This window comes from Hypomesus nipponensis, chromosome 2 (genome assembly GCF_054491055.1).
Source record: "Hypomesus nipponensis isolate SF chromosome 2, ASM5449105v1, whole genome shotgun sequence".
Lineage (NCBI taxonomy): Eukaryota > Metazoa > Chordata > Actinopteri > Osmeriformes > Osmeridae > Hypomesus > Hypomesus nipponensis.
Window position 1 is genome coordinate 11235231 of NC_140362.1, and position 26285 is coordinate 11261515.

The 26285-nt window shown below is 43.5% G+C and overlaps 1 protein-coding gene across 1 annotated transcript; it reads right to left on the minus strand.

The window, feature by feature from the left end:
• Positions 1-2621: 2621 nt before the first annotated feature.
• Positions 2622-23290, minus strand: plekho1b (pleckstrin homology domain containing, family O member 1b). Its single transcript, XM_084705796.1, has 6 exons — positions 22943-23290; positions 22215-22361; positions 10760-10900; positions 9578-9682; positions 6648-6749; positions 2622-6413 (listed from the first exon to the last, which is right to left on the minus strand). Exons 1-6 carry the CDS (start codon positions 22967-22969, stop codon positions 5604-5606), a joined length of 1332 nt encoding a protein of 443 aa, XP_084561922.1. The 5' UTR covers positions 22970-23290; the 3' UTR covers positions 2622-5603.
• Between the last annotated feature and the right edge of the window lie 2995 nt (positions 23291-26285).

Sequence of the window (26285 nt, forward strand, 5' to 3'; positions counted from 1 at the left end):
TTCAGGAAACACAGGACACAAAAACGTTTCACACCCGCTATGAAATAGCGGTGAGACCGACAGACAGACATGTGGGACAGCTATTTTTCAGGTAAAAATGTAGCTGTCAATGAAACTGCTGGTGCATTACAGAGTTTCTTTCTCTTTTCTACTCTCCCACACGCAAGTGACCCAAGTCTGTCTGGTATGTCTTACCTTCTCCACCCCTCCTCCACTCCCCAGTGGCCAGAGTCTGAGCTCCGTCCCTGGTGAGGAGTGGAGTCAGACGGGGACAAAGAGTCAACAGCTGTGAGTCTGTCCCCCTGGACCTGCAAGCTTCCTCTCTCTCTCTCTCTCTCTCTCTCTCTCTCTCTCTCTCTCTCTCTCTCTCTCTCTCCCTTCCTCTCACCCTAATCCATATACCACTCCCTGTGGACTCCATTGCAAATCTCCATGGTGATCATAGCAAAAACAAATCCCCTTGAACTGTCACACAGTATTGCCAAAAGCAACGTTGTCCTTACGTGTCATGCGCTTATACGTTTGCATGTGTTAAAGGTACATCTTATAATTAAGTCTGGTATCCTACATTATGTTTTTTGCTTTCTGGCACGATGCAAAGTACAATCAAATGCGTTTGAATAGGCAGGTAAAAGGAAATAAGAATGTATGTAAAGTAGCTATGTAAAACTAAAGAACAAGCCTTCTTGAACACCCATACACCAACTGGTCTTGTTAAGGTCAAGTTTAGTCAGTTATCCAGTTGATTTGTTAATGGCCAAAGCCAGAGCCACAGTCTTCTTTAAAACTGTCACCATCACTTCACCAGGAAAGCCAAAGCAAATTCCTTGTCTGTGCAAACTTTTATGGCGAACAAATCCCTTTCTGATCCTGATTCGGAAAAACTGTTTTGACCTTGTTTTACCCTCAACTAACACACTGTCACTCTCCTCGAGGAACCAGCCATGCCAGGCATGCAGGGGAAGGTTGTGTTGATAGTCGTTAGTGCGAAAGGCATTCTTCCATTCCAAAGTCAAAACACCTTGAGTCTAACAAATGTATGCAAAAGAGAGTCTGTGAGTCACTTTGCATTTTTGCCAAAGAGGGCACTCGGTACCCAGCATGCCTAGCAGGACATCTGTCCTCTTCCCGCAGCGCAGAAATAGGACAAGACATTTGCAATTACTGGACTGGTAATGCGTGTGTGTGTGTATAGGAGTACCTTTTGTACATTGAAGCAGCACAGCCTCTGGTTGGGGACGTTTTGGTGACCATGTCAGTGTTTTGATGAGGTCTCATTGCTACCTTGCTAGGAAACACAAACAGACACATACTCTCACAAAAGGTCCCATTTAAGTGACCAGCACTGACTCAAGAAGGACTACACTTTCAAGCACTAAGATCTGAGCAAAGCCCTGAGACTCTTTGAAAGACAATGCTCTGAGGGGGAAGATGATCAGCTCAAGCCCTTGGCTCCAGACACCCTGTGTGACTAAAAACACACTGGTAAAAAAACACACCCCAATGATGTGTGTGCGTGCCTTGGTCTGCCCTTCTGACTAGCACTTCCTCGGGGGTGTCTGAGGTGTGTAGGAGAACTCCAGTGAGCTCACAGCTGTAAGCTTCCATGCTGCTAGATTGGAAGTGTGAGTTTGGAAGTGTGAGGGAACACATTCCAAAGTACACATATTAAATTGGTATAGTAGATGCAATGTATCGTAAAACACACAGATACACTTTTTCTTATTAAATACATTATCCTTACACATAGTAGTTTCCGGTCTGCAGCGCTGTCGGACAAAGTGCTAACATCTGGGATGTGACTCTAGTTAGACAGACAAATAGAGACAGGCTAATTAAAGCAGCCAGTGGGATTTCTTTTCGTGTTTAATGAGCTGGAGCTGGTGTGATGGCGACAGGGACCAGTTCTTCCCTGAGGGAGTTCAGGAGTGTTCACACTGCATATGTTTGTGTCTGTGCAACAGCGTTCAGTATGCATGTGTGTGGCTGACGTGTGTTGTTATGTTGGTTGTTATGTCTTTGTATAAAACCTTTTGGGTGTGCATGTTTGGGTTATGCACACGACATGCAAGGCACATGAACCAATTCTCTCTTGGTTTCTTCTAATGCAACCTGATTATTATCTGTCAAGTATGGTTCAGAGAGTGATGTCACCACAAGATATCAGACAGAAGTTTCTTTTTTCTGTACAAACCTGAATGTAAACTTACTCTAAGGAATCTATACAGTAGAAAATACTATTCAGTGTTTGTTAATATTCTCTTATTGCGAGTGAATGTTGCCAAAAGTCAATGTTGTGCTCCTCCTCCCGCCCGAAGAGCTGTGAACTGTGTGACATTTCAACCCCATTTTAATGAGGTGCCACCATCTCTGTATGTGGCATTGAGTGACAACACACAGACTGGCTTTCAGACACGCACCCTGTGCAGGAATAGCAGCTGCTACTGCCACATGGCATGAGGTGCAAAATCAATTCACCCAAGACAGAGCATGTTGATTATCATTATGCTACATAAATGTGCGTGCATCTATCTTTGTATTTGTATTTTTTCATGTCTGTATTACTAATCAAGCAGCAAAACCCATTCAAGCCCAAAATGAAAAGTGCTTGTTAAAACAGATTTAATTTCTTTAGCACATTTATTTGAATAATACCCTGAGCAATCAGGATTTCAACCTGTACAATGTTCTCTTCAAACTTTCTTGGAAGTCAATCAACCCTGCCTCATACACTGTTACTCAACTAGCCCGTCACATACACACACAGGAGTTGAATGTTTGTCAATGTCTAGACCTCCATTACAGCTCCTAAGTAACTTTTCCATAATCCTCTGTTTTAAGGCTACGGTAGCTACTATCTGATGTCAGGAACCCAATGTCAGACAGTGGAAAAGAAGTTGGAAGGAAAATTGATGATGGGGCAAAACAATATATAGAGAGGAAGACATTTTACAGTTAGAGCATAATGCAACGTACACTGGATCTTGCTAACTGGCAACATGTTATTAAATGCCAAAAAGTTCAACAAAATTATATTGAATGTTCTTGAAAAGAGGGTTGAGTAGGAAATGTTGTCAAAATGTAACTGGGTCACCACGGAAAACTCTAATTATATATGTTGATGCATTTCAAGGGTAGCGTTTTACCTTACAATTATGTTATGTCTTTGGCATTGGTTCTGGATACTATTATTGCTGCCATTTACACAAGTGGAAAAATGACCATATTATAATCTTCTCCTGCCATAACAACCTACCAATTTCCGATAGACATTCATACAGAACGTACACAATTATAAGCTATTTATTAAAATTCTCAGCATGACTGTTTTCAATATCAAACAAAAAACATTCATTGTTGTACTATAGTTGTTCATAGAGGTGGTTTGTTATAATTGCACAAGTGGTTGTCTCAAGTATTGAGAGAGCCCAGAGGTGATGATTTCAGTGCAAAGCCATTTTTGTTTGCACCAGTAGTAACAGTGGCTTAGAGACAATCTTTAGCCATGCATCTCTAGAAAACTTGTGTAGATTCGAAAGAATTGGGTAGGATCAAGCAGGAAGGTAAAAATCCACTGAGCCAGAAGACAAGCTTGAACTATCCAATTCAGGACATTCAAATCTAGTTCCTACATGAACAAACTAGACATAGGTTCTAAACAGCACTGTTGCTCTTCCGAGAGGCACTGTATCTCATAGCACAGCAATGCCAGCTATGATCAGCAATGGTTATCTTATCAATAAGCAATTAATTTCAAGGATATTTGCTGTTTTGAGATTGATTTAATTGCAAAATGCAATATTTAAAACTATCCAATCGGAGAAGACAGGGACAGCAATTGTCTCAGCAATGTTTGGTTTTAGTATGACACTCAGATCCCACCACAACTCAGATCATCTGACAGAAGTTATTTCATGGCCCACTTTGTATTTAGGTTAAACCTAAACCTTTCATTCTTTCCATTTTGGACTGCCCCAAATCCCTTCTTCAGGACAAATAACAATATTCACAAAACATTTGACTGCTGTTTCTGGTGTTTGAGAATGAACAGTTCGATGGTCAATGAACAGTGAAAAAAGTGGTAACACACCTCAAACTTTGACAATCCCTCAAACAAACTATGCATTTTGTCCCACTTTAAAAACTTCCTACAACAGCATTATAAAATAGTACAAATAACTGTGACAAAATGATAACACTGTTATAATAACGTCTGTCTGACCATCCAGAGTTAGCCATATTGCCACAGCACTGTGCAAATAAATTTAGCCGGCTTTCATACCTAGCTACTGACTGTAAAACAAGCAGAGTTGAACTGGCAAGCAAGGAAAGTTGAGATTCCACTTGTTTATTTGATTGGTTGAGGCATTCATTTTCAAAGCAGGAAGAACCATCTTCGGTATAACAATATAAAAACTGTACAGCCTGTAAACCCTTACAAGTTAGATTGTCTTTATGAATTGAAAGACTTCTTATTTGCCAACCATATTGTCTTTTTTGACTTATTTTGTATAGTGCAATGTTATTATTACTGTACTTCATCTGTTGCTTCTTTTCAGTACCGCATCAAATCATCATATCCTACTTCTTACCAGCCACTGAAGTTACTCATGCCAATGGACGCCATCTTGGCTCAAGTCTTCATGAGTAGTTGAGATGAATGGCTGTGAGGACCACAAGCATGGTGCAAATGGTCCTCACTCTTTAATTCTTTTCACAGAAGTTTTACATGAACTAGCAGAAAAATAAGCGACAGGACAGAAAAGATACCTTTTGCGTACCTTTCAGTTAATAGACAAAAATACAATATCATTAAGTTCTTCTGGGTCACAGACTTCAGGAAACGTTCAAAGTGATGCTATTAAGCTATTTTTCTAGGAGCACCAGTGTATTAAGCCATCACTGGAAGTGGAAGATGCTAGCTAAGACACTGCTGTGGCTGCTGTTGACTTTAGGGAACCTGTAGGATCTAATGGAGGTTCTAGGTCGTTATGAAACCCCAAAAAGAACATTCACATTCCAACAGGACTGGGACACAGAGGAGGACTACAAGGAGGGGCGGTTACTGTGTCCCAACTCCAGACTCCCCTCAACACCCTAGTTTCTGGGCTTCCGAACCAACTACTGAGTTGAGTATGAGCACTAATGATCACCTTAAGAATAGCATTTACTCTCTTTATGGTAACGTTAGCAGTACCATTCGTAGGACAAGCAGTCTTTACTAGCATCCAGTATTTACCACTGTCAGTTCTGACCACCACTTATTTATTGACACTAGTGACCATTCTTTACCATGTCCGTACCATACATCTGCATGAACTGACAGCCCTACAAACCTATGCAGTGTTTACCTTCTCCTTAAATTCTATTCTATACCCTTCACAATGTGTACGGGCACAGCAGTTACTTAGAGAAACGAGAGTCCTTGCAAAGTCCCAGCATCAGTAAAATGAAACAGTAAGACAGAGAAGGGGTAGAAACAACAGACATTCTTTACAATTTTGTGGCTTTGCATGATTTATGTTTTTTTATGTTTTTTTTTTGCTGCAGGATTTGTCCTTTTCACATCAGCTCATGTTCAGAGTCTTTCAGCAATCTGGTCGTCACATCAGGCTCTTCCTGTAGGGAGTTTGCTTGGCGCTGTGTGATGGCGTGTGAGGCGAGAGGGAGGAGGGCGTGCCGTTGGCAGTGCTCGTCGGTGAGTCCAGCTGGCGATACAGCGCCCTCAGCTCCTTCACCTCCTCCAGGACATCCTTGGCCTGGCCCCACGTGGACGCCGCTTCTTTCAGCAGCCTCTCCGCCTCGGCGCGGGCGTCCTCGGACGAGCCCTTTGAGCCGGTGGGTGAGTCCTTCCCCTTGGCCTTCCCTCGCTCTGCCGAGTCCTCCTCGCTCTGGATGCCTCGCACCTCTGTCAGCAGCTCCTGAGTTTTCTCCAGTTTTTGGGAAATGAGGTCCTGGAGCTGGCTGATGGGGACCAAGCTTCCTGTGGGCGCCGATGCCGGAGAATAAGGCATCCCGCCATTCCTTGGCTTGGTGGCCCGTGTTTCTGAGTGCGACAAGATCTCGTCCATGGAGGCACACCGGCTCTTCTCGGCCGGTGTCAGCCTCTTACCCGGCTGGGGGGTGTGGAGGGAGGGCTTCTCTGCCCCTCTGCGTTCCTCCCCTCGCTGCTTGTCTTCCCACGCCACCCCTGTCTCGCGAGGCAGGCTGTGGGACTTCCCAGAAGCCTCGGACGCGGTCATGGCAGAGAGGGCGCCGTCAGTTTTGGACCTGGGACAATCGGGGGTGAGGTGCAATTTGTCCTTGTCGACGAGGAAGGGTCTGTCGCAGATGCCCCCGACCTCTGACGAGGAGCCGTCCTCCTCCTGGATGAGGTCCAGCGTCAGCATGCCGTCCGAGGACGACTGGGATGCCTGGACGAGAGGCCAGGAGGAAAAAAGCATTAACGACTGCCACTGTGAGAGCAACAGACACATCTACCGAAGCATATTTCGTCCTTTTCTTTCTTTCTTTTTGTATCATTTCATATCTTGATTCTTGGCACAGGGATAAAATGATCTTTCATTACCAAGACAGAGGTCATGTGACTGTTTGGAGGTCAGTATGACGGCCCAACACAAGACTGAGGAGGGCAGTGTGAGACCTACCACAGCCATGATGTGACCTCTAGTAGGCAGACGCCGTGTGTGGGGGATCTTTGCCCGGTCCCGCGTGAGATGGGACAGATGGTTGTCATCCTCAACCGTAACCTTGAACAGAGAGAGGAAGTGGTCAGAAATAGAAACATGGTGAAACAAAGAGCTGTTGAACTTCCAACACAAATATCAGGGACTTCTGTGTGTATGTTGCCCTGGGTACATTTATGGATTAGATTATTGACCTATTTCCAGATTATGTGTGAACATGTGATTCGCTGGGACAAACAAGCCCCACTGTATTGCGTAACCCCTCATGGGGCCAAAACCTTAACTAACCCAATGTTAATCAGATGCTCACTGACCCACCATTATCTAAACTAACAAAATGCTAGGAGTTTATCATTTTCTTGTCTAGCAATAACTACAATTTACCCACTAACAGAAATCCTCTAAAATAGAATCTTCACTTTCTTGATGAGTTGGTGACAGTGAACCTTATGCTGGTTAAGTAATTTCCTATGTAGATATTCCTTCTAATATATCAAATTATTATTAAAGAATTTAATGACCACAGAGTATAAGGGTCTGTGAGCTGAACGACATATGTGTGCCTTAAGAGGCCAGACTTTTGTCCTCAATTCAGTGTCATTTAGGGTTAAATGTGGGATTTGGGATTCCTTTTATCTGAAAACATGTGCTTAATCTGTGTTTCATGCAGTTGGACAGGACTTTGTGAGGGGATCTGTGGTTTCACAAGCTAGTGGGGAGTCCTCATGAGCAAGTGCCACTTATTTTCCAAGCTCTTAAGGGATTTACTTGATTTGGACAGTGAACCCAGCCTCTATATGTACAGTGTGTAAACGTGACTGTCGGCGGGTTCTCGTGTCTGACAGTAATTACTGCATGCAGCTGTTGTTTGCGCACACAAACATAGACAATCCTGTGCTCGCCTCCATAAGCCCTCCGTCTCTTGCCAATAATAGAATGTGTACGTCATCTATGATGTAAGCCCTTCTATCACCCACCAGAGTAATTTCAGTGGATTGGTAAAGTTCTTGGATCCCCCTGCTTACCCACTAATGCTCACAATGAATAAAGCATGACATTGCTAATGCATATGTTTCCTTATCTGATAAGATTTCGATGTAAAGCAAGCGACTGGATAATGTCCGGATTTGTCCAAGCAGGCTTGGAGGGGGTTTGATACACTTGTATCATCCTTTGTATTGTACAACAACAGACTGGATCTAGGAGTACAATTTGTCTGGAAAAAGAGGTCAAAGGTCAATTTAGGTGCAGTGGGTTTTATGGAACAATAATCCGGTCTTGTTCTTTAATCTAAACTTGTTCTATCCATATCTTGATTCTTTGTATATGATCCTGATCCAGATCGGAAATGTCTTGTAGTGCCTGTAGCGTTGCGGGAAAACCGTTTGGTCAAAGGTCACATTCTATTCAGTACATAGCTGATCTGTTGTAAACCAATGCAGCCAATTCTTCATCTTATGCTACAGAAGAGCAATCCGCGTGGCCTTCAGGCGTCGTCTCTTTCTGCTCGGTGTCGTTTGTGTCGTTTAGGTACGCCTCTAGGAAACTAAATGCTGTGAAGGACAATAGCAGGATAATAGCAGGAGTCTTGTATTTTGTCCCCCCCCTCCCCCCTCCCTAAGCCTGCGACTGAACAGAGAGAAATCCCATGCATCTGTAGAGAGTCACGCCTCTGATGTTGACAACCACTGAGCGGTGAGGACACTCGAGCTCCGCAGGTAACCGATACCGTCTCAGTCTCAGCGTTCCAGCGTGCAGACGACTTCGGGCCGCGTGGGTGCGTCTACCAAACAGAGTTCGACTGCGCCGTCTCGAAGCAAGATGGCAAACCACAAAAACCGAACGAGACCTGACCCTCTTAAAACAAAAACATGGACTCATTTACGGGTGCAACGATGCGCGGGCTGAAATGCTGCGACGCTCATGCCCTGCTGCACCCACAAATGAGTCCGGTTTTTACGAGACGGGCGAGTCTCGCTCTGTTTTTATCCTTTCGAAAGACAAAACCATTTGTGTGGAGATGGAAAAGCTGCAAAAGGGCACCATCGTCATGGAGGGAGGTGTCTGCACCCTTTCCTGCTGAGAATTTTTAGGAGACCAACAACACTTGTGATCCTAAAAGCGTGGTGATGCTTTGTGTCTTTGTGTGATTGCATTCACATGCTTGAGAGCATACCTCCAGCTCATACTACAACAAGCCTCCAAATGTGATCCCATGTCCTCATATCAACATGGGACTCACGTGACACGAGTGTGAGACCAAAAGTGGTTTTGCAGGTCTTTTTTTCTATGGCAAGCTGCTGAATTAAATGGACCCCCCCATAGTATTGAATGAATCCACACCCATTCCCAAACAGGAGACCGAGCTGGGAGGGAGATGCTTTGATCAGCATGAGCCACTGCTGTTGAGGAGAGTCACATCTGCCACTGCCATGCTGTCTTCTACACCGGTCATTAACACAGTGTGTGTGTGTGTGTGTGTGTGTGTGTGTGTGTGTGTGTGTGTGTGTGTGTGTGTGAGTGAGTATGTGTCTGAGAGAAAGTGCCTGTGTGTCCGCAGTGGCCAGGATGCAGATGGCGTGTTGAGCTAGCTTGAAAAAGAGCTAATGCCCTCGACAGGAAATCTGTTAAATATATATATATATATGTATATAAGATGAGGGAGAGGGTGTGTGTGTGCGTAAGACTCCATCCGTACAGACATATGTGGTGGGGAGAGTGATTCATTCCATCACAGCTCCCCAAAAAAGATCACATTTAAAAACAGTTTTAAGTAGTGAGAGTAATCTAAATGCAAAAACCTGGACAGGGCTATATTCAGCACCTGAACGCCAATGGATGTGTACCACAGCAAGTGGATCAGCATTGGAAAGGTGGGGAGACAAACTCACCTCATCGAGAATGTGGTTCTTGGCTCTGGTTATGGCTGCATTTAAGGCATTGATCCAAGATTCCTTCTCCTCTGGACTGACAGCCAGGAATACGAGGTTTGGAACCTGGGGAAGGACAGGGAAGAGAGGATCAGTATGGAGGGCTTGAGTAGGGGGTGGGAGGTTTCGCTTTTGGTCTGATTTATGTCTAGAATTTTTGACATATGTTTTTTTGACATGTTGGAGCACCCAAGACACAAAGTGAGCCAACAAAGTGTTTACACAGGTTGTGGTTAATGGGAGTGAAAGATCAAATGGTGGTTTTCAATTTCCTGGTTCTTTGTTGCTAAAATGTCCAAAACATTTTACCACCACAGTGTACAGACCAGCACAGACACACACACATACAATATGTGACCATATGCTGCTCTTTCACCCGGCTCCTTTAGTGTGTGTGAGTGTGTGTGTGATGCACTGACATAGACGCTGTCTGCCACTGGCAGCCTGTCATGACACCCTACCCTCCTGCCTCCAGTTGCTAATAGGCGTTCTGGAATTGCCTACAGATGGCTGAAAAATCGGTTTATATTTGAGTGCATCTATGTGATATGGCCTGTCTTCATGCCTGCTTGCCTTTTATTTTGCATGTGCATCCTGACCAGCTAAAACCTACAGCTGTAATGCACAGAGCGATGTAGAAGAGACAGAATATTCCATTCTTCCCAGGCCATTGCACTAGGGGCCCTATAGTTATATAACAAAAAACAGTGTATTGGAACATACTGTACAAAGTGATGTTACATCAGCTATGTCAGCCAGATTGATTGGCAGAGCTTGCCATGGCCTGACCAGTCTCATTGGGTGTCCTGTCCATAGTCATTTGCGCTCATCCAGCTTGACTTGATAATCTCCTCTTACCTACCCTTCCACTACCCAGAGACAGCACACCTGTGAGCCTTTGCCACAGAGTCCACACCTGCACGTGGCATGATAGTATAGCTAAGCACACAACACAGCTCTGTGGCAGGGTTGAGGCTTGACAATGTCCAGCAGGGACATCCCTTTAATGAACAGAAGTTCCTTGTCCTGATCTTGCCTGCTAGAACTGCTGCACTATCTGCACTTATGCCCAGTGTATGTCCTTTCTGTCCCACCCCCATCCCTCTGCCTCGGCCCCTCTCCTCCAATCCCACGGTGACTGACCTTGTTCCCTGGCGTCCTGGACCTCAGCAGAGTGAACTTGCTGTGGTTCTTCTTGCTGCGGCTTTTGGCCTTCCTCAGCTCCTCGGATCGCTCGTAGTCTGTCAAGTCCACCATTTCCTGGGTCTTCTTCTCATCCTTCACCTGAAGGAGAAACAACGATAACAGGAAACATTTTGAGCTTTGGGATAGAAAGACTATAAATCAACTTAATCAAATCATAAATTGAATCATCAATTGAATCACTTAAACAATGGTTAGGAAAACAGGACGTTATATTTTGTACCTGACTATTAACCCTGACACATAGACACAATCTACTCTTATTAATAGCAGGCTTACATGAGAACATACTAACTAGTATCCAATGACTAGTTCTCTTGATTAGTGAATAATGTAAGCACACAGGAAATCTAAATTTCTTCCACACTGATAACTAATGTATTCCACTTGTTTTAGCTGGATGATCCAATCAGTAATAACTGCCCTTTCTTGGAAAGCAGGGCATGCATTTTGTCCATGCTAGTGCTATTATAGGTCTCCCTAACCATAATATCCTCTCCTACGACCCTGTGGGGGAGCTACTATGTAACTACAGTGCAAGCTAGAATTAGCAGTGGGATGAAAAGTAGTCGGCTATGATCTCACAGCGAAACACAGCATTGTCAACAGCAACAGGACTAATAACATGTTTAAGGTCACGGTAGGGGCGGGACCAGAGTGAGCAGCTCCCAGAATACAACCAAGCTCACTAATAACACTGCAAGGTGAACTTAAAAACCCATCAATTCCTGATGAGCTCAGCCTGTCAGGTTACTTGATTGATCCCAAGTGGTAGTTGTTTGTTTCCCTTGACCCTAGGGCTCTTTGAGTACAGTTCTTAATCTACCTATCCACCATAACGCAGACTTTTTAAACACCAGACAGACACATACACACACTCTTTGTTTTCCCAGGGTCTTGTTTGGGTGACGTGTGTACTTAGGATATGCTGATATTAATCTCAGTGCCCCCCTTTTCCCCCCCAACGCACACTGTCAACAAACACCACCATCATAACGACTCAAAACAAAGCCCACTCGCCGGCACTCACCACTGCCGGCCGACTAACTAATTGGATTAAGGTCAGTTCTGGCTTTATGTCTGTGTTGCACCCCCACTCCCTTACATCGGTACAGTCCCACCATGACACCCCAACTGGGGCACACGGACATGGATACAGGCATACGCCTCAGTTAGCCTAGCCTAGCGCAGTGTAGCTTGGCCGCAGGCTCCCTGGGGCAACTTAATCCTATCAAGCTCAGTGGTGTGGCTATGACCCAGCAATTTGGCACAGTGGCCGCCGGGTAAACAAAGGGTCACAAGCTCCGAGCCTCCCCAGGTGGGTCGACGTGGCGTGGTGCCCAGTAGGCACAGGCCTGATCCTGAAGCTCTTCTGCTGCATCACTACGGCTGGATACCCTCAACAACTACAGGAGAAAGTAGCCTTTAGCTTAACACAATGTTTAGTCAAATTGTATTTTCTGCACCAGAATTACAACTACTCAAACTATGTGTGATGAATACAAGGACATTTTGATTGTTGATTCGAAAAGGAGCAAAGCAATGATTGGTACTGAGGCCGCAACAGATTATATAAAAAGGCAAAGAACCAAAAGCAAACCAAAAGCAGTAATTGAAGTCTATAGCACCAAGTAAGGTTATACTGTATGTTTGACTCCACTGACTCCCATATGAGGTTAGGTACAGGGCAGCAGTTGCCACATGAGGGCACAGCTGTGGCAGACAACCCCACTGCCCTCGAACCCACCCCCCACCCCCCACCCCTACACCCCCCCTCCCACCAAAAGACAGTCTGCTATGGGAGTTACCACATCATACTGACATTTTGTTCCAAACCTCATAAATCAACCTTTAAAAAATCCACCTTTAAAAAATGACATTAAATACAAGGAATCTCACTATGATCTGCTTGGAAAACAGAAAAGCAAAGTAAACAGAATGATGGTCACTTACTTACATTAAGTACTTACAGAAAACAATATGAACCCTAATCTCCTCATTCAGTCAGTGCAAAACAACAAAACACTAGCACTTCCATGTCCTGTTACTTAAACGTCCTCTGGCTTCTTTCTATAAACATAATTGTTTTGGCTGCGGTACACTTCCAATAAGATTACAGCTACCCTGGCCAGCTGTTAAGGGACATGTTTTGCTTACTCTGGGTGGGTGTATGAGTGTGCCGTGGGTGTGGGGGTGTGTGGGAGGGGGGGCTGCGGGCTGAGGGCCTGTGATTTAGAGAGTAGCTGGCATTCGACAGAAGGTTTTTGGAGATATCGTACCCCCGCATGACCCCCCACCCCCACCCTTCTTCACCCAAATGTCCCCCTCAGCACTGACACTCTGATTTTGAATCCTGCTTTGCCTCCTCCCCTAACACTGCCCTCCCTCCCTCTCCTCTTTCTCAGCCACTCCCCTTCCCTCATCACACTCTGTCACTTTTCATCAGTGGACACATTGAAGGATGGCAGTTGGAAGGAGGGAAGGGTTCCAAAAGAGAGACAGTGGTGTGGCTGCTCTTGCTGTTCTCCTGACTTGTCTCTCTCTGACCTAAGTTGTTTTGGAGACGCAAACCTCAAGGGCCCCAACCTCTCAATGATCATTCCCCTGCTACCCCACTGAGGGCTTCTACAATCCCAATCTAAGCATCAATGTCTGCCCAGTGTCTTGAGATGTCCTTCAGTAGATGGATGGACTGTTCTCTCAACCAGGTGTGCAAAGGGATTTTGTAATTCTTTTGTTTGATCTGGTTGTTTTTACTGGTGGCCTGTCCTAAGATCTTTGACCCACGAGACTCAATTCAATATCTGACAACAGGACAAAGTATTAGGGACGGAGACCAGACAAAGGGTGCATACACTTGGACACCAACACACCCTTGTGTGTTTACCACGCAGAAACCTTTCTCTGAACCGGTTTTCTTTTTTTCACAGACTTTAAAATGCACATTGGGACTGGTTTTGACATCATGCAGAGCATCCCCGGGCACAAAGAGCCCCTTGCTAAGTGGCAATCAATTTCCATTAGTGGAGCAGGACAAGGCCAGATCAAACCCTTTGTGTTGGCCCTTAAGGGTGCATGCATGGCTGGAACCATGGTTAGACAACAACAGGGTCATAGTGGGATGCTAAGGGCAAAGCCTTTTTTTGCAGGAGGTCAGGTACACTTTGTATGTAATGAACAGATCTAACATTATCTCTGTGTGTGTGTGTGTGTTTGTGTGCATTTTTGTGTTTCATTCTCTCAGTGAAGGCAGTAAAAGTTTAGGATTAAGATTGGACGTTAGGTAGGCTAACGGGTAACAGAGCTACAGGATTTTTAAGAACAACAGAATAGGCCTACACCACACTTTACAATACTGGGTCAGCGTTCTCAGTCACTTAGCACACCAGAGAAGGCCACAATTAGCCTCTCATTGACATCCGACCCAACGGGTGGTTAGTCATACAATACTTCAAGAGTTCCGTTGTGGTCAGGTGACTAGTGACAAAACACCAAGCAAGTATTGGTACACTTCGAAAGTAATAACGGAATTTTCCTGGAGACACCTGCTTGACAAGCTCACAACAGACCGGAGCTAACCCCTCAAATGTCACCTTTAGGTTTTGACCAAACGTCAGACGCCTTTCTGCATGCCAAGTAAAGTGGGTATAAACATCAGGCTTATCAAGCATGGTTTGCATTCAATTGTAAGAAGAACTATTGTCAAGTCAAAGGTTTATCTTTGAAGGCTGGAAAAACATCCAAGCGTGTCATACGCCTGTGGTACTAGACTACAGAGAAACAAATCGGAAAACAGCATCTTGTCAGGCTTTGTTTGAGCTCTTTTGTGGCATGCAACTATTCTAAGTCTTGGCCGTCTTCCTTTAGATCCCCATCGCTTCTCTTGGGTAGGAGAAACCCAAGTAGCCACCATCGCAAACAAAAGATGGTAGATGCTAATTCTGGCATGAGGACATGCAGTGCGGACTAAACTACAGGGGACCTTTTCCGTTGCGCACCATCAAGGGGGGTGTCATGCAATTTTTATGAGAACCCTTTATTACATTAAGCTTTAAGTAGGGGCATCCCTTTTCAGGAAACACTTTCCCCAAAAAGGATGAACCACTGACAAAAATGCCATCAACCTCTAAAAAACGGCTTCCTGAAATTGTCTTCTAAATAAAATCTGGTAGAAATGGGAGTGAATATTTTAATATATGTGCAATACAACATATACCGTTTGTGGTCACAGGAAGCTAGGCCAGTAAGGGAAATTCTTTCAAAGTTACCACAACATGCAGTACACACCATGTACAACAGCAAAAGAGTAAAACAATAGCTTGGGGTTGGGAACCATTTATTGGTCGCATCTTTCACATTTTTGATGCATCTAATTAAGGCTTCTGTGTAGCCCTACCTTTTTTAAATGTCCAGTTCTCTGGAGTGCCTTCTGAAAATACAACTGCATCAAACATGTTTCCATCAAGAATGATTTACTTTACAAATACATTTGACTCCAGGAACATATCCTGGATACATTTAAAAGCCCTGGAAGATCCTGCACTGACAGTCCATAGTGGCTCTAACCCTGTAATTGGTGTTTGCATCTCGCCAGGGGACCTCTTCAACCCCCCTGGGTAGTTCTTATATTATTTATACACTAATCTCTGAGGTGTACTGAGTTCGACCAGCTCCTGAATGTACACTAATCTTGACTGACAGGTCAATCTTTTGAGGAGGATGACAGTGGGGCTAATAGTTTGTTCACACTACCATCATTGAGTCAAGAGTCTGTAGGGAATACATTGTTTCAAAGGTTTGTGCAATTCATTTGTAAAGGTCATAGCTTTTTCCACTGAGGCAAGGTTTCGGTTTGACCATGTCACTAACCAACACATAGCTTGACCATGGGCTGTCAACCCTGTCATATAATAGGATCATCCTCCACTGCACAAGCTACATTATGGACCGTAAGTGTTTCACTGGCTTGACTCCATCCCTCATTGGTATAACCCTAAACCCTAACCCGGAAATACACACACACACTCTAGAAAGGCTCAAATCTGTAATCTCCTATCTATATAAAGCTTGGAGTTCAAAGTATTTGCATTCATAGATAAATAAAGTGTGAGATGCTTCAGAGAGGAATGCTGAAGTGTCTGTGAGCTCCCACTGTGCCAGAACCAGAGGTGGAAAAGAAGGAGAGAGGCGCATGGCGTCGAGAATGAACACACAGCAGGAGAGATTAGTTTCTTCAGAGGTTTGACAGGAAGAGAAGTAGCCTACTCTAGGCTTCCTTTTCTCTCTCTTTCACTCCTCTCTCCGAAGTTATGAAAAGTATTCACTGCCTTGTCCAAACAAACAACAGACTCCCAGACACAATCCACTGAGGCATGAGGCTTGTACATGTCCAAGCTAGCATCCTCATATGGGGAAGCGCTTACTAGTTGGCTAACCACATCTAGGCCATTTTCAAATGAACATACTAGCATTCCTTACATTTATTCACTCAAATTGACAGATGTTTTACTCAGCTTGCAGTGCGTGTGCCTTGGAGTGAACCAGAACCCTGTTTCTGCCTCAGTGTTTTCTAATGTGAAAACTCTCCTCCTACTCAAATCACACTGAGTCACTGCATCCCTGTGAATCATCACGATATTTGGCTGAATCAGCTGAGCGACGGCTTCCCAGACAGTGACTGGAGTAATGTCCAGCTCAAAACCAATTACTACCTCCCCTAGTTTTTGCAGTCCTGATTCTGATCTATTTAGCAAGTTTCACTTTCTTCACTCGTGTTACAAGAAGAGAATTAGTAAGTTAGCAATGGCTAATACCAGAGGAAGAATCACAGGTCTTGGTACTCTACTGACAGTGGCATACCTAGTTACAAATGATTTTATTACGTTGAGCTTAATTACAGAAGATCCAAGAAAGTTCATGAGAGAACGATCTAGTAAGAGTTCACAAACAAACTTCTGAAATACATTTAAATGTTAGTGAGACATGCAAAACTAAACCAGTGCAAATCCATAACTGTTTTGGCCAATAGGCTACCCAGACCTGTAGCAAAAACACAACCTCATAACTAAATGTATGGCACTGTGTGTGTGTGTGTGTGTGTGTGTGTGTGTGTGTGTGTGTTTGTGTGAAATGTTAGTGTGCAGGGTCTATTGTTTTTGGGCTGTGAATGAGTTCTGTGCTGGGAATACACTGGTGTTTATTGCCACAGAAGGTTCAGCAGAATCCAATTACAGGAATATGAGTTAGACCCAGAGGACAGCGAGTCATTCTGGTGTGGTTTCTTCTGAACGTAAGAGCAGGACGGTTGTAGTGTCATCCAAAGGGAGAAAAATGATTCCGACTGCTACTCGAACCTCAGTCATTCCTCAAATATCAAACATCTCACTTCTCCAAAACAGAAAATATGAGCATGTTGTTTTGGTTCCATTTTTCCCCGTTATGTAAGACTTAGTCCTTTTTAATCAAGTAGAAGGGTTTTCTAATGAACTCTCCAACTAGCAACTCTCATTTAACATGCCAAAAACAATCCCACTAAGACATTCCTAATCCTACACCAGTGCCTTATACACCATTCAGTAAATTTCCTTGCCAAAAATGCTCAACTATTCTACAACTTTTAACTTAAAACCACACAAACATCCAGAAGCCCTTAACTTCTCCTGTTAGGGAACAAAATGCATTTGAATGCAGGGTTAACGTTTTGGCTATGGTCGAGTGTGACCTAAATACATTCAAATGAGGGTAAGTGCCATGAGCTTTTTACAGCTTTTTTGGCTCCATCATCCTCCCTGTGAGTTTAATGGCCAATATACAAATGGTAAAATAACAGCATGTCATCAGGCAGATCTAATAACCTGACAGTAATGAATCATCTTCAAGGAAGAGCCATCACTATCATGATCCACCTTCAAATCAAATCAAATGTATTTGTATAGCCCTTTTTACACACAAGCATGTCACAGAAGGCTTCACATACGCCCATAGAACTGCCCCTCAACCAACCTTAACCCACAAGGAAGACACCTTCTAAATCGTTACTTAAATAAGATCAAGATTTATGTCCAGATATCTGGATTGGAATAAAAGCAATGATGACATTTTCAGTTAATCTAGGATTAAATTGCAATGTACAGCTTGATTTATCATGGCATGTGACTTTATCTCTTTATTGGTACCTTTTTCAGCCAGAAATATTAAAAACATGACAATTATGTCAAGAAGAATATCTCTCAGATGCAAATGCACAGTGTTGCATATGAATTTGCATTGTGCAGTCTGTTCCAGACAGTCATATATCTGTTCATCTCATTCACACCTGGTGTCCTGACCATTATTAGATTTGCGATGGTGGATTGCTGAAAGTGTTGGGGAGGGGGGGGGAGTGGGAACTTCAAGGTCTGCCCCGTGCCAGGCTTTGAAGGCTTTCTATAGGTTGGCATGGAAACTAGCACCCCTGCCTGCCCTCCCTATCCTCATTTAGCCCCCCTTCCACACACACACAGAGACACACACACCCCTGATCGGCAGTTGCAGACGAACTGGCACAAGCCCACGGATCCAATATAAAAACACCCAGGGAGGAGGTGAGAGAGGGGGGGAGATTAAACAATCAGACAGATTTAATTATCTCTGTCCCGTCAAAAAGAGAGACAGAGAGGAGAGACGGAGAGAAAGACAAACACGCAGCAAGCAATCCCAACTTCAATATAAATAAAGACGCCCACATGCTGGATGTGGCTTGTATCATGGATTGTGGCTATAATGTTTAAAAAGGGGCCTCCCAATGACATACTTTCCATGAATTGGCCTTTGGCATGCTTAAACCTAGCATGAACTGCTTGCTGGCAGACATTAGCGTAAGTTAGGCCGGCAGTGCCGGCACGCTCCCTGACAATGTTGTACAAAGAAGTAGACTTCAAAAAGAAGCATCCCTTCTTTTTCTGATCTTTATAATACCACCAACCCGTCAAACAAAATGATTAATTTTATTCTCCTCCAATCCTTAACTTCCCATGTGAAATAGCTTCCTTCACTAGAGGCAAGCTTCCACAACACTCCTAATATTTGGTTTAAGGGTAATATACTGTATATGCCAACCTTTATTTTCAAGACAACTATTAGGATTGTGTCTGTGTCATCACACACTTCTACTTAAGTTCTAACTCATAATGCACCTTTAACTCTGAGCAGGAAGCTCGCGGTTAATTATAGGGATACACGATGTGTCAACATCTCGTCAGGGTTCAGAATGCAAGGGGCCTCATCTGCAAGTCAGATAGACGTTTCTCATGCTCTCTCTCATACCTTCCCAAGACTGATCAAGTTACTTCAAATCAACAGTGTCAGTGATGAGGCCACTGAGGACGCAGTTATAATAACTTGACCAGGAAAAAGTCTGATGAACGATGTTGGTGTTGGACTGGGTTTAAGAAGAGTCAGAACTATGGTGTGTGCTGGCTGATAATCCTGCTTGAGAGTGGCCAACCAGGCAAAACGATTTTCAACGTCCCCAATGGGATGCGTTGAAGGGAAGTAAAATGATCCAACCTAGCCGGTCGGAACAGGAAAATGGGGTTGTTTGATTCTGTTATGTGAGCCCTCACTGCATCCCTTAGGTTCTTTATTAGACATTCAGCTGATGACACTACCTTGCCCCAGGTCACCAGCATCTCAATCAAAGGCGTGTTTATTTTATCTGGTTTGGTAATTGACAGACAAAGACAGGCTTACAATGTTGGAATAACTCAGGTTTGATCTAATAATTTAGCTTTAGGACAAAGATGATAAGTAGTTTGAGGTTTGTCCATCACATTACAACATGCATTCAAGATCAAGATGCAGTACGTTGCTAAAAAGCACTGTTTGTTGCTTAGCGCCACAGACATTCTTTTCACAACCACTAACCTCTACCAAAAAAGCAGAACAGTATACAGTTTCAAAATACCCAAGAGGGATGTTGAATCTTCCTCATATGAACAGTGAACAATAGTCAAAAAGGAACTTGACGTTGCTTGACATTTTCAGTTTGAACAATCATGTCTTTCACTGCTAAAGAGGGGTTATATGGTTGGTCAAAGTGAAAACTGAAATGACTGACCACATGCAGTGGAAACTATGAACATAGGTCTGAAAAGCACATTCTGTTCCCCAGTGACATCCCTAAAAGCAGGTAGGACTTGTCTACCTCCACGTCTTCAAGAACACTACTGAGTGAAGATGAGGATGAAAGCATGCAAATCAGTCTGAGACAGGCTGTCCATTATGGTCAGGATGAAACTTGAGCTCATCCTCTTGCCAACACTTTTTCTTCACAGCTGTCCCAACTCTGGGGAGGCCTTTCCACTCAGATCTCAGAGAAACCCGACCTTGCCATGCCCACTCTGGCACGGAACAGCAGGTCTGTCCTAACATTTGTCCCTAAAAGGTCCTGAAAGCTGTTTACCTTAGGGTTACCTCCTAGCCACTTGATATGGGAGCACGGCATACTATTTTGCTCACAAACCCTGTTAAAGACAGGGCTTCATGGTTTCAGTTTAAAAGTTGCCTGCCTTGTTTTTAAACCCTATCTGTAGAGAGATAGCTTTACAGATATCATGCTGATGAGGAGGACCTGCCCTGCATCATGCAATTTGGGCCAATAACAAGATCGCTTTAGGCTTTAAGTGAGTGTTTGGGGTAGATGTTCATTTGCTGAAGCACCACACAGTCTGAATACAGCACCCAGAGCCCCAGATTTTAAAGCGCAAGGACAGGTACACATGACGTCACATACAGCCAGAAGCAGATTCAGCTTTCCCTATCAGATCTTCTTAGATCTATGAGGGGGGCACGGAGGGGCTACTACAGCTGGATGCTATGGGTTGAGTCGATGAGTCGTATGACTCACAATACCTCATTCACTATTCTGTCAGAAGACTGCTGACACAACATAGCCAGTAAAATCAAACAGAGTGAATTTATGACCTGCACTAACGTCATGCACCTTTATGGGCAACCGGACAAATGTAAAATGGGGAAAAGTCATAAATTCATGCTATCAGACGTCGATAAAAGCACACCCCTGCTCTGAAGGGGAGTCCCAGAGGCTGTATATGGTTGAGTCTATTTAGTTTAGCTCGTATGGGGTATTCCAGTCAGTGTCTTTGATATATGAGTAACACGCCACGGCCGAAACTTCTTTACGGATCAGCTGGAATGGTGGATTGGCTTCTGTTCAAAAGGACAGACTAGAGAAAAAGCAGGCAATCTCTTTGCCGTGTGCCTTCATATTCAACTTCTGGGGGTGTCAGTGAAGTGGAAGGAGGGGGGGAGGTTACATCCCATCAAAGGTGTGAATATGTCATCTTAGCTTGCATCGCGGCCTGGAATCTTCCATGTCTGTCAGATTCTGCTGTGATCCCTGGAGTTCTGTTTACAATTGGATCTAGGTGTTAAAGCTCTTCCTACGAAGCAACCGACACATCCCTCAGTAAGCTGCAGCTGAGCTCGGCAGAATTCTAATACCCTTGCACCTCGCAACAACAATCCAGAGGAGAACTGTTGACAGTGTGTGACTCTGTGTGTGTGTGTGTGCGTGTGTGTGTGCGTGTGTGTGTGCGTGTGTGTGTGTGCAAGACTGATAGAGAGGAATGTGAATATTGGGTCAAGCACCCCTAAACCAGCTCACAGATCCCAGAACATAGACAGGCAACTATTTAGGCATTTTAAGCCTAAACCTCTCAACATATATAAATAATGTAGTAGTGTACAGTAATGTGACTACAGTATATTAATGAAAACACATAAAATTGTTGTTTCTTCATTCATGAAGTGGCATAAAAAACAGTTTTTCTCTGCATTGAACTAAACACCTAAGTGAGGCTGACTTCCTATTAAATTATACACCCACAACCCTTTTATAATCTAGGGCAATCACCCTGACACATTGCAGGTTGTCTCTGTCACTAGGTAACCAGAGTTATAATTGGGGTATTGATATGGCAACACATCACAACAAAAATCCCAGTCATTATGCTTAGAGACTCTGTTCTGTCCTCTTTGCTCTCTTTTACCAATACGCTCAACGTATTGCCATGTAGGGTTATTGCTTTGACAGATGTCCTGTCACCTGACCAAGGCGAAAACATCCTCTTTCTGTTAATATAATTCGGTGCTACATTAATTCATTCAGCTTTAAAGACATGTAGACCTACGTAGTATACGTGTAATTAAGCTACCTATGCACTTTGTATGCATATGTGATATCATAAGCCATTATGTTTGGTTCTATGTAAGGTGCACCTCAGCAGTTAAGCGTTGCTTAGAGAAAGTTGACTTAAAACAGACACGGACAAACATGAAACGTGTTCAAAAATAAAGTTTCAAAAAGTGGATGGCATCAACAACAGTCACTCACCTCTTTTTCTGAGATATAAAGTTGCTCCTCTTTCAGTATTACAAAGCGATTTTTCCAGATCTCTCTAAATATTCCTTTCCCACAAAACTTGCGGAGCCATCCGATTTTGTCAGGCTGGGTAGGGTGCTGGTTTGTGTCCTGCGGGCCCTGCATTTTCAATGAAAGGAAAAAAAATTGGTGGTCGTTACGAAACGAAATGGCAAGTGGTCTTCATTTAGATTCAAAAGGGGAGCTATACAGACAAGAAAATGAGGGGAGAGGTTTTGTGAAGGCGACTCAACCCCCTTGTCATTTCCTTTGTCATGTAGATGCTGTCACATTCCTCGCGCGCACCGTTTTTCTCAAGCTCAGTGTTTTGTCATCGGATCCTACATCAGTTGCGTGCAACAACAGTGATACAACAACAACAAATACGAAATATGTTTAAAAACACACTAATCAGCCCTAATGCAATAGCAGCTAGACCCTCCGCATCCGTTAGATATCACACACACAATAAGACAGAGAAATAATAGTGCAACTTTAGAATGTTCTTTAGTAAAAAAAAATATGAAAGCAAAACAAGCAAGTCTTACAAATCCATCACTTCATTGAGGCCACAGTGTAACCGAGTCAGAAACGATCAAGTATCGTGAACATAAGCAATTGCATGCGGTGTGCCAGCGCCGTAGCCTGTAGCACAAAAGATGATTACTCAGTTACACTGATAACGTTTTAAAAGCACTTACCCGTTTGGCAGAATTGTTCTTCTTCATTGTATGGGATGATAGAACTGTCGGCAGCTATTTCGGACCTCTCCCAGTTTTTAGTCCGTAATTTTGCACAATGCGTTTCGGGTGTCAAATCGACGTAGGCTTCGAAGTCGGGACACGGGGTGAAATCCCCGTGGAAACCCTTCAATATCTATTTCAGTTATTCCTGACACCTCCTAAACTTGTAGCTTTCGCAAAACCTTAAGAAATAACTAAATGTGAGTGTTCTTTGTTTTCGCTTGCCTTGTCTGTGCACACCGAAGTGAATTGGCAGTGTCTAATAACGCCGATGAGTGTACATTGCCTCCCTACTAAGTCTCTCTCTCCTCCCTGAGACTGGTGTAAATGAAGAATTTGCAACGGTGGCGCGAGTACTCTCTGTAACCCGACAGCTCCATCTATAGCCCAAGCAATATTGGTGTGATGTCATCGCAGAAAAAAAACTTGAAATACAGACGAGGGGAATCGTGACAAAAACTCTGGACGTGGTAATTACACTGGATACAAAGTGTGTTGGAAGAGGATTGGTAGACATAGGTTGGCAGTGGTGGAAACTATGAACATTAATAAAACTGGGCTGCTAATAGGCCTATGTAGAATAATGTATTAAAATACACTTAAATGAATGTAGCCCACCTATTTATATTGGTCACCATAGTCGACAGAATAATGTTGCTTTCAAACTCAGGCGACCCCGTTTCGTTCATGTTTATTCTTTGCTAGTCTGTCGTCAATTTGCGCTTGTTTTTTTAAAATGCTAACCGAACACGTAAAGAATCAAGTCAATATTTGTTCGCCTCTCACTTACTGTGGATGAATGATCCAATTGAACGTATCTGTCAAATCTGTCACTTATCTGTTATTCGTGTTATTATTGGCATTTTAGGGTTGGGAGTTAGTGGAGACTAGTTAAAATGGGGCATCGGGAGGTTAATTAATGAGTTTCGTGTGTATGTATGTGTGTGCGTGTACATGTGTGAGAGCATGCATGCATGGGTGCCACTGATGCATCTGAATAATATATTGTATGACCTTCCTTCTTACACAGCTGGACATGTGCTGAATGCTGCATGTCAGATCCAGTGAGCGGCCTCACTCAATGGGGGCCGTGTCTGCTCTGTCTCAAGCCAGGCGCCCCTAGCATCTGTATTCACTTCACAGAATGTTGTGTCTGAACCGAGACTGATAGAGAGAGAGAGAGAGAGAGAGAGAGAGAGGGAGAGAGAGAGAGAGAGAGAGTCTTTACTCCACTGTGGACAGAAGGGCCTAGTGCAGTTCCTGATGACCAGAGTTCTGGGAAAGTGTAAATGGCTGATCATGATGTATACAGTCTGGGAGAGAGTCTGAGTCTGTCTATGTCTATGTCTACATCTATGTCTACATCTATGTCTATGTTTATGTCTATGTCTATCTCCATCTCCATCTCTCTCCCCCTCTCTCTCTCTCTCTCTCTCTCTCTCTCTCTCTCTCCCCCCCCCCCCCTCTCTCTCCAAGGATACAAGCCGGCTTCAGGAGAGAAATCCAGTCTTGGAAAAACAGAAGAAGTCAGAGTAATCTCCGAACAGTCCCGTTAATCCATTCGAGTTACAGTAAGACTTGCTCCTGTCATTGTGGTAGGATACATTTCACTCTCTTACACAATGACGCTGGAAATGAGATAACCTTACGTGGGCTACAAAATAAATACAGTGTGAGAGTGTAGTTCAGAGAGAGGAAAAGAGCACAAATGTTTGTGTGCATGTGTGTAAAAAATATGTTTTATTAAGGACTGTTTTGTGCTCAGGTGTATGTGGTGTGCGTGCACCTATAGCTCTTTAAAATAAATATGTGCATGTTTGAGGGAGTTCATTGTTCACAGTAGTAATGACCCCTGCAATGGTAAAAAATGTCCAAAGTCAAAGCCCCTATATGTCATACTGTAACTCTTCACATGCATTCTAATAATCTCCAAATAATCCACCATTAATCCATCTTTAAAATCGAATTCGACCGCAACTGGAGTTTAATCATTTTGATAAATAATATTTTCAGATCATATGTGTGGACTTGTTGGGTTAAACAACCCATGTTGTTTGTGTCCAAGCAAACTGACGAATGGAAAAAAGTGAATGGAAACCAACACAATTAATGAGCTGGTTCTTGACTCAATTTAGGTTTTGGGATTCAGATTATTTTTCTTTTCCTTTTTTGTGTTTTCCAATACTCTCTCTATTTTGCCCCATCCCCATCTTAAGCAATAATCACCCCCCCCCCCCTTTCAGCCCTCCCCCCTCATCCTCCACAATCCCCTGACATGCATGAGATCAGAGCCCACTCGCTTCAAGTGATCACCTTCAGACATTCATTCTTGCGTTGGAAAAGGTCACCCCTATAAATAGAGATCACTTGTCACCATGTCAAGGGTGTGTGTGTGTGTCAGCCTGTTGCTCAGAAGTACAGAATCGACTGATTGACAGAGTCTGTGTGTGGGTGTATGTACCTGTGTGTTTGAGTGTGTGAGTGTGCGAATGCACGTGTCTGTGTGTGTACAATATGCATGTGTGCATGTACGTGTATTATGACCCTGCAATAATGAGAACATTTAGTCTGATTGCCTCATAGAGGCACCACAGGGCCACTTTAGTTGGCAGAGGAGATAGGATGTATTTGCGTGTTAGGGCTACATTATCTACTGATTGGATCATAGCACATTGATTCACCCATGATTAACTCATGTCATTGTTTAGACCACCTGTGAGCATCAGTGTTAGAGATTTTGTGGTGCATTCGAATGCCTCATGATTCAAGATTTAAGATGACTTTATGGTACCTAGGGAAATTTGTCTTGGACATAAAGGCTGCAATTACAATGCATTAACAGACATGAAGTGTTTACAACCAATACATGCCAACATAAATGCATTCAACTACATGCAACACAGGCCCTCATTTAGCATCCTCTTTATGTCTTGAGTTTACATTACATTTTTATTTTACATTTACATTTATGCATTTAGCAGACACTTTTATCCAAAGCGACTTCCAAATGAGAGTTTTACAAAAGTGCATAGGTCACTGATCATAACAACGAGATAGCCCCAAACATTGCGGGTAGCAAAAACATGAAACATACATTGTGAAAACTAAATAACTCCCAAAGGGAAGAACCATGAGAGCATGTAGTTAAACAAGTTACAATTAAACAACATGAACCTCCTGTGGAAAAAAAGGAAGCAACAAAAATATATATATGAAGTCGCTTTGATTTCATAGCGAGTACAATAGTTACAAGGCAGTTACAACAAGAGCAACAAGTCTCTCAATAAGAGTCATTGTGATC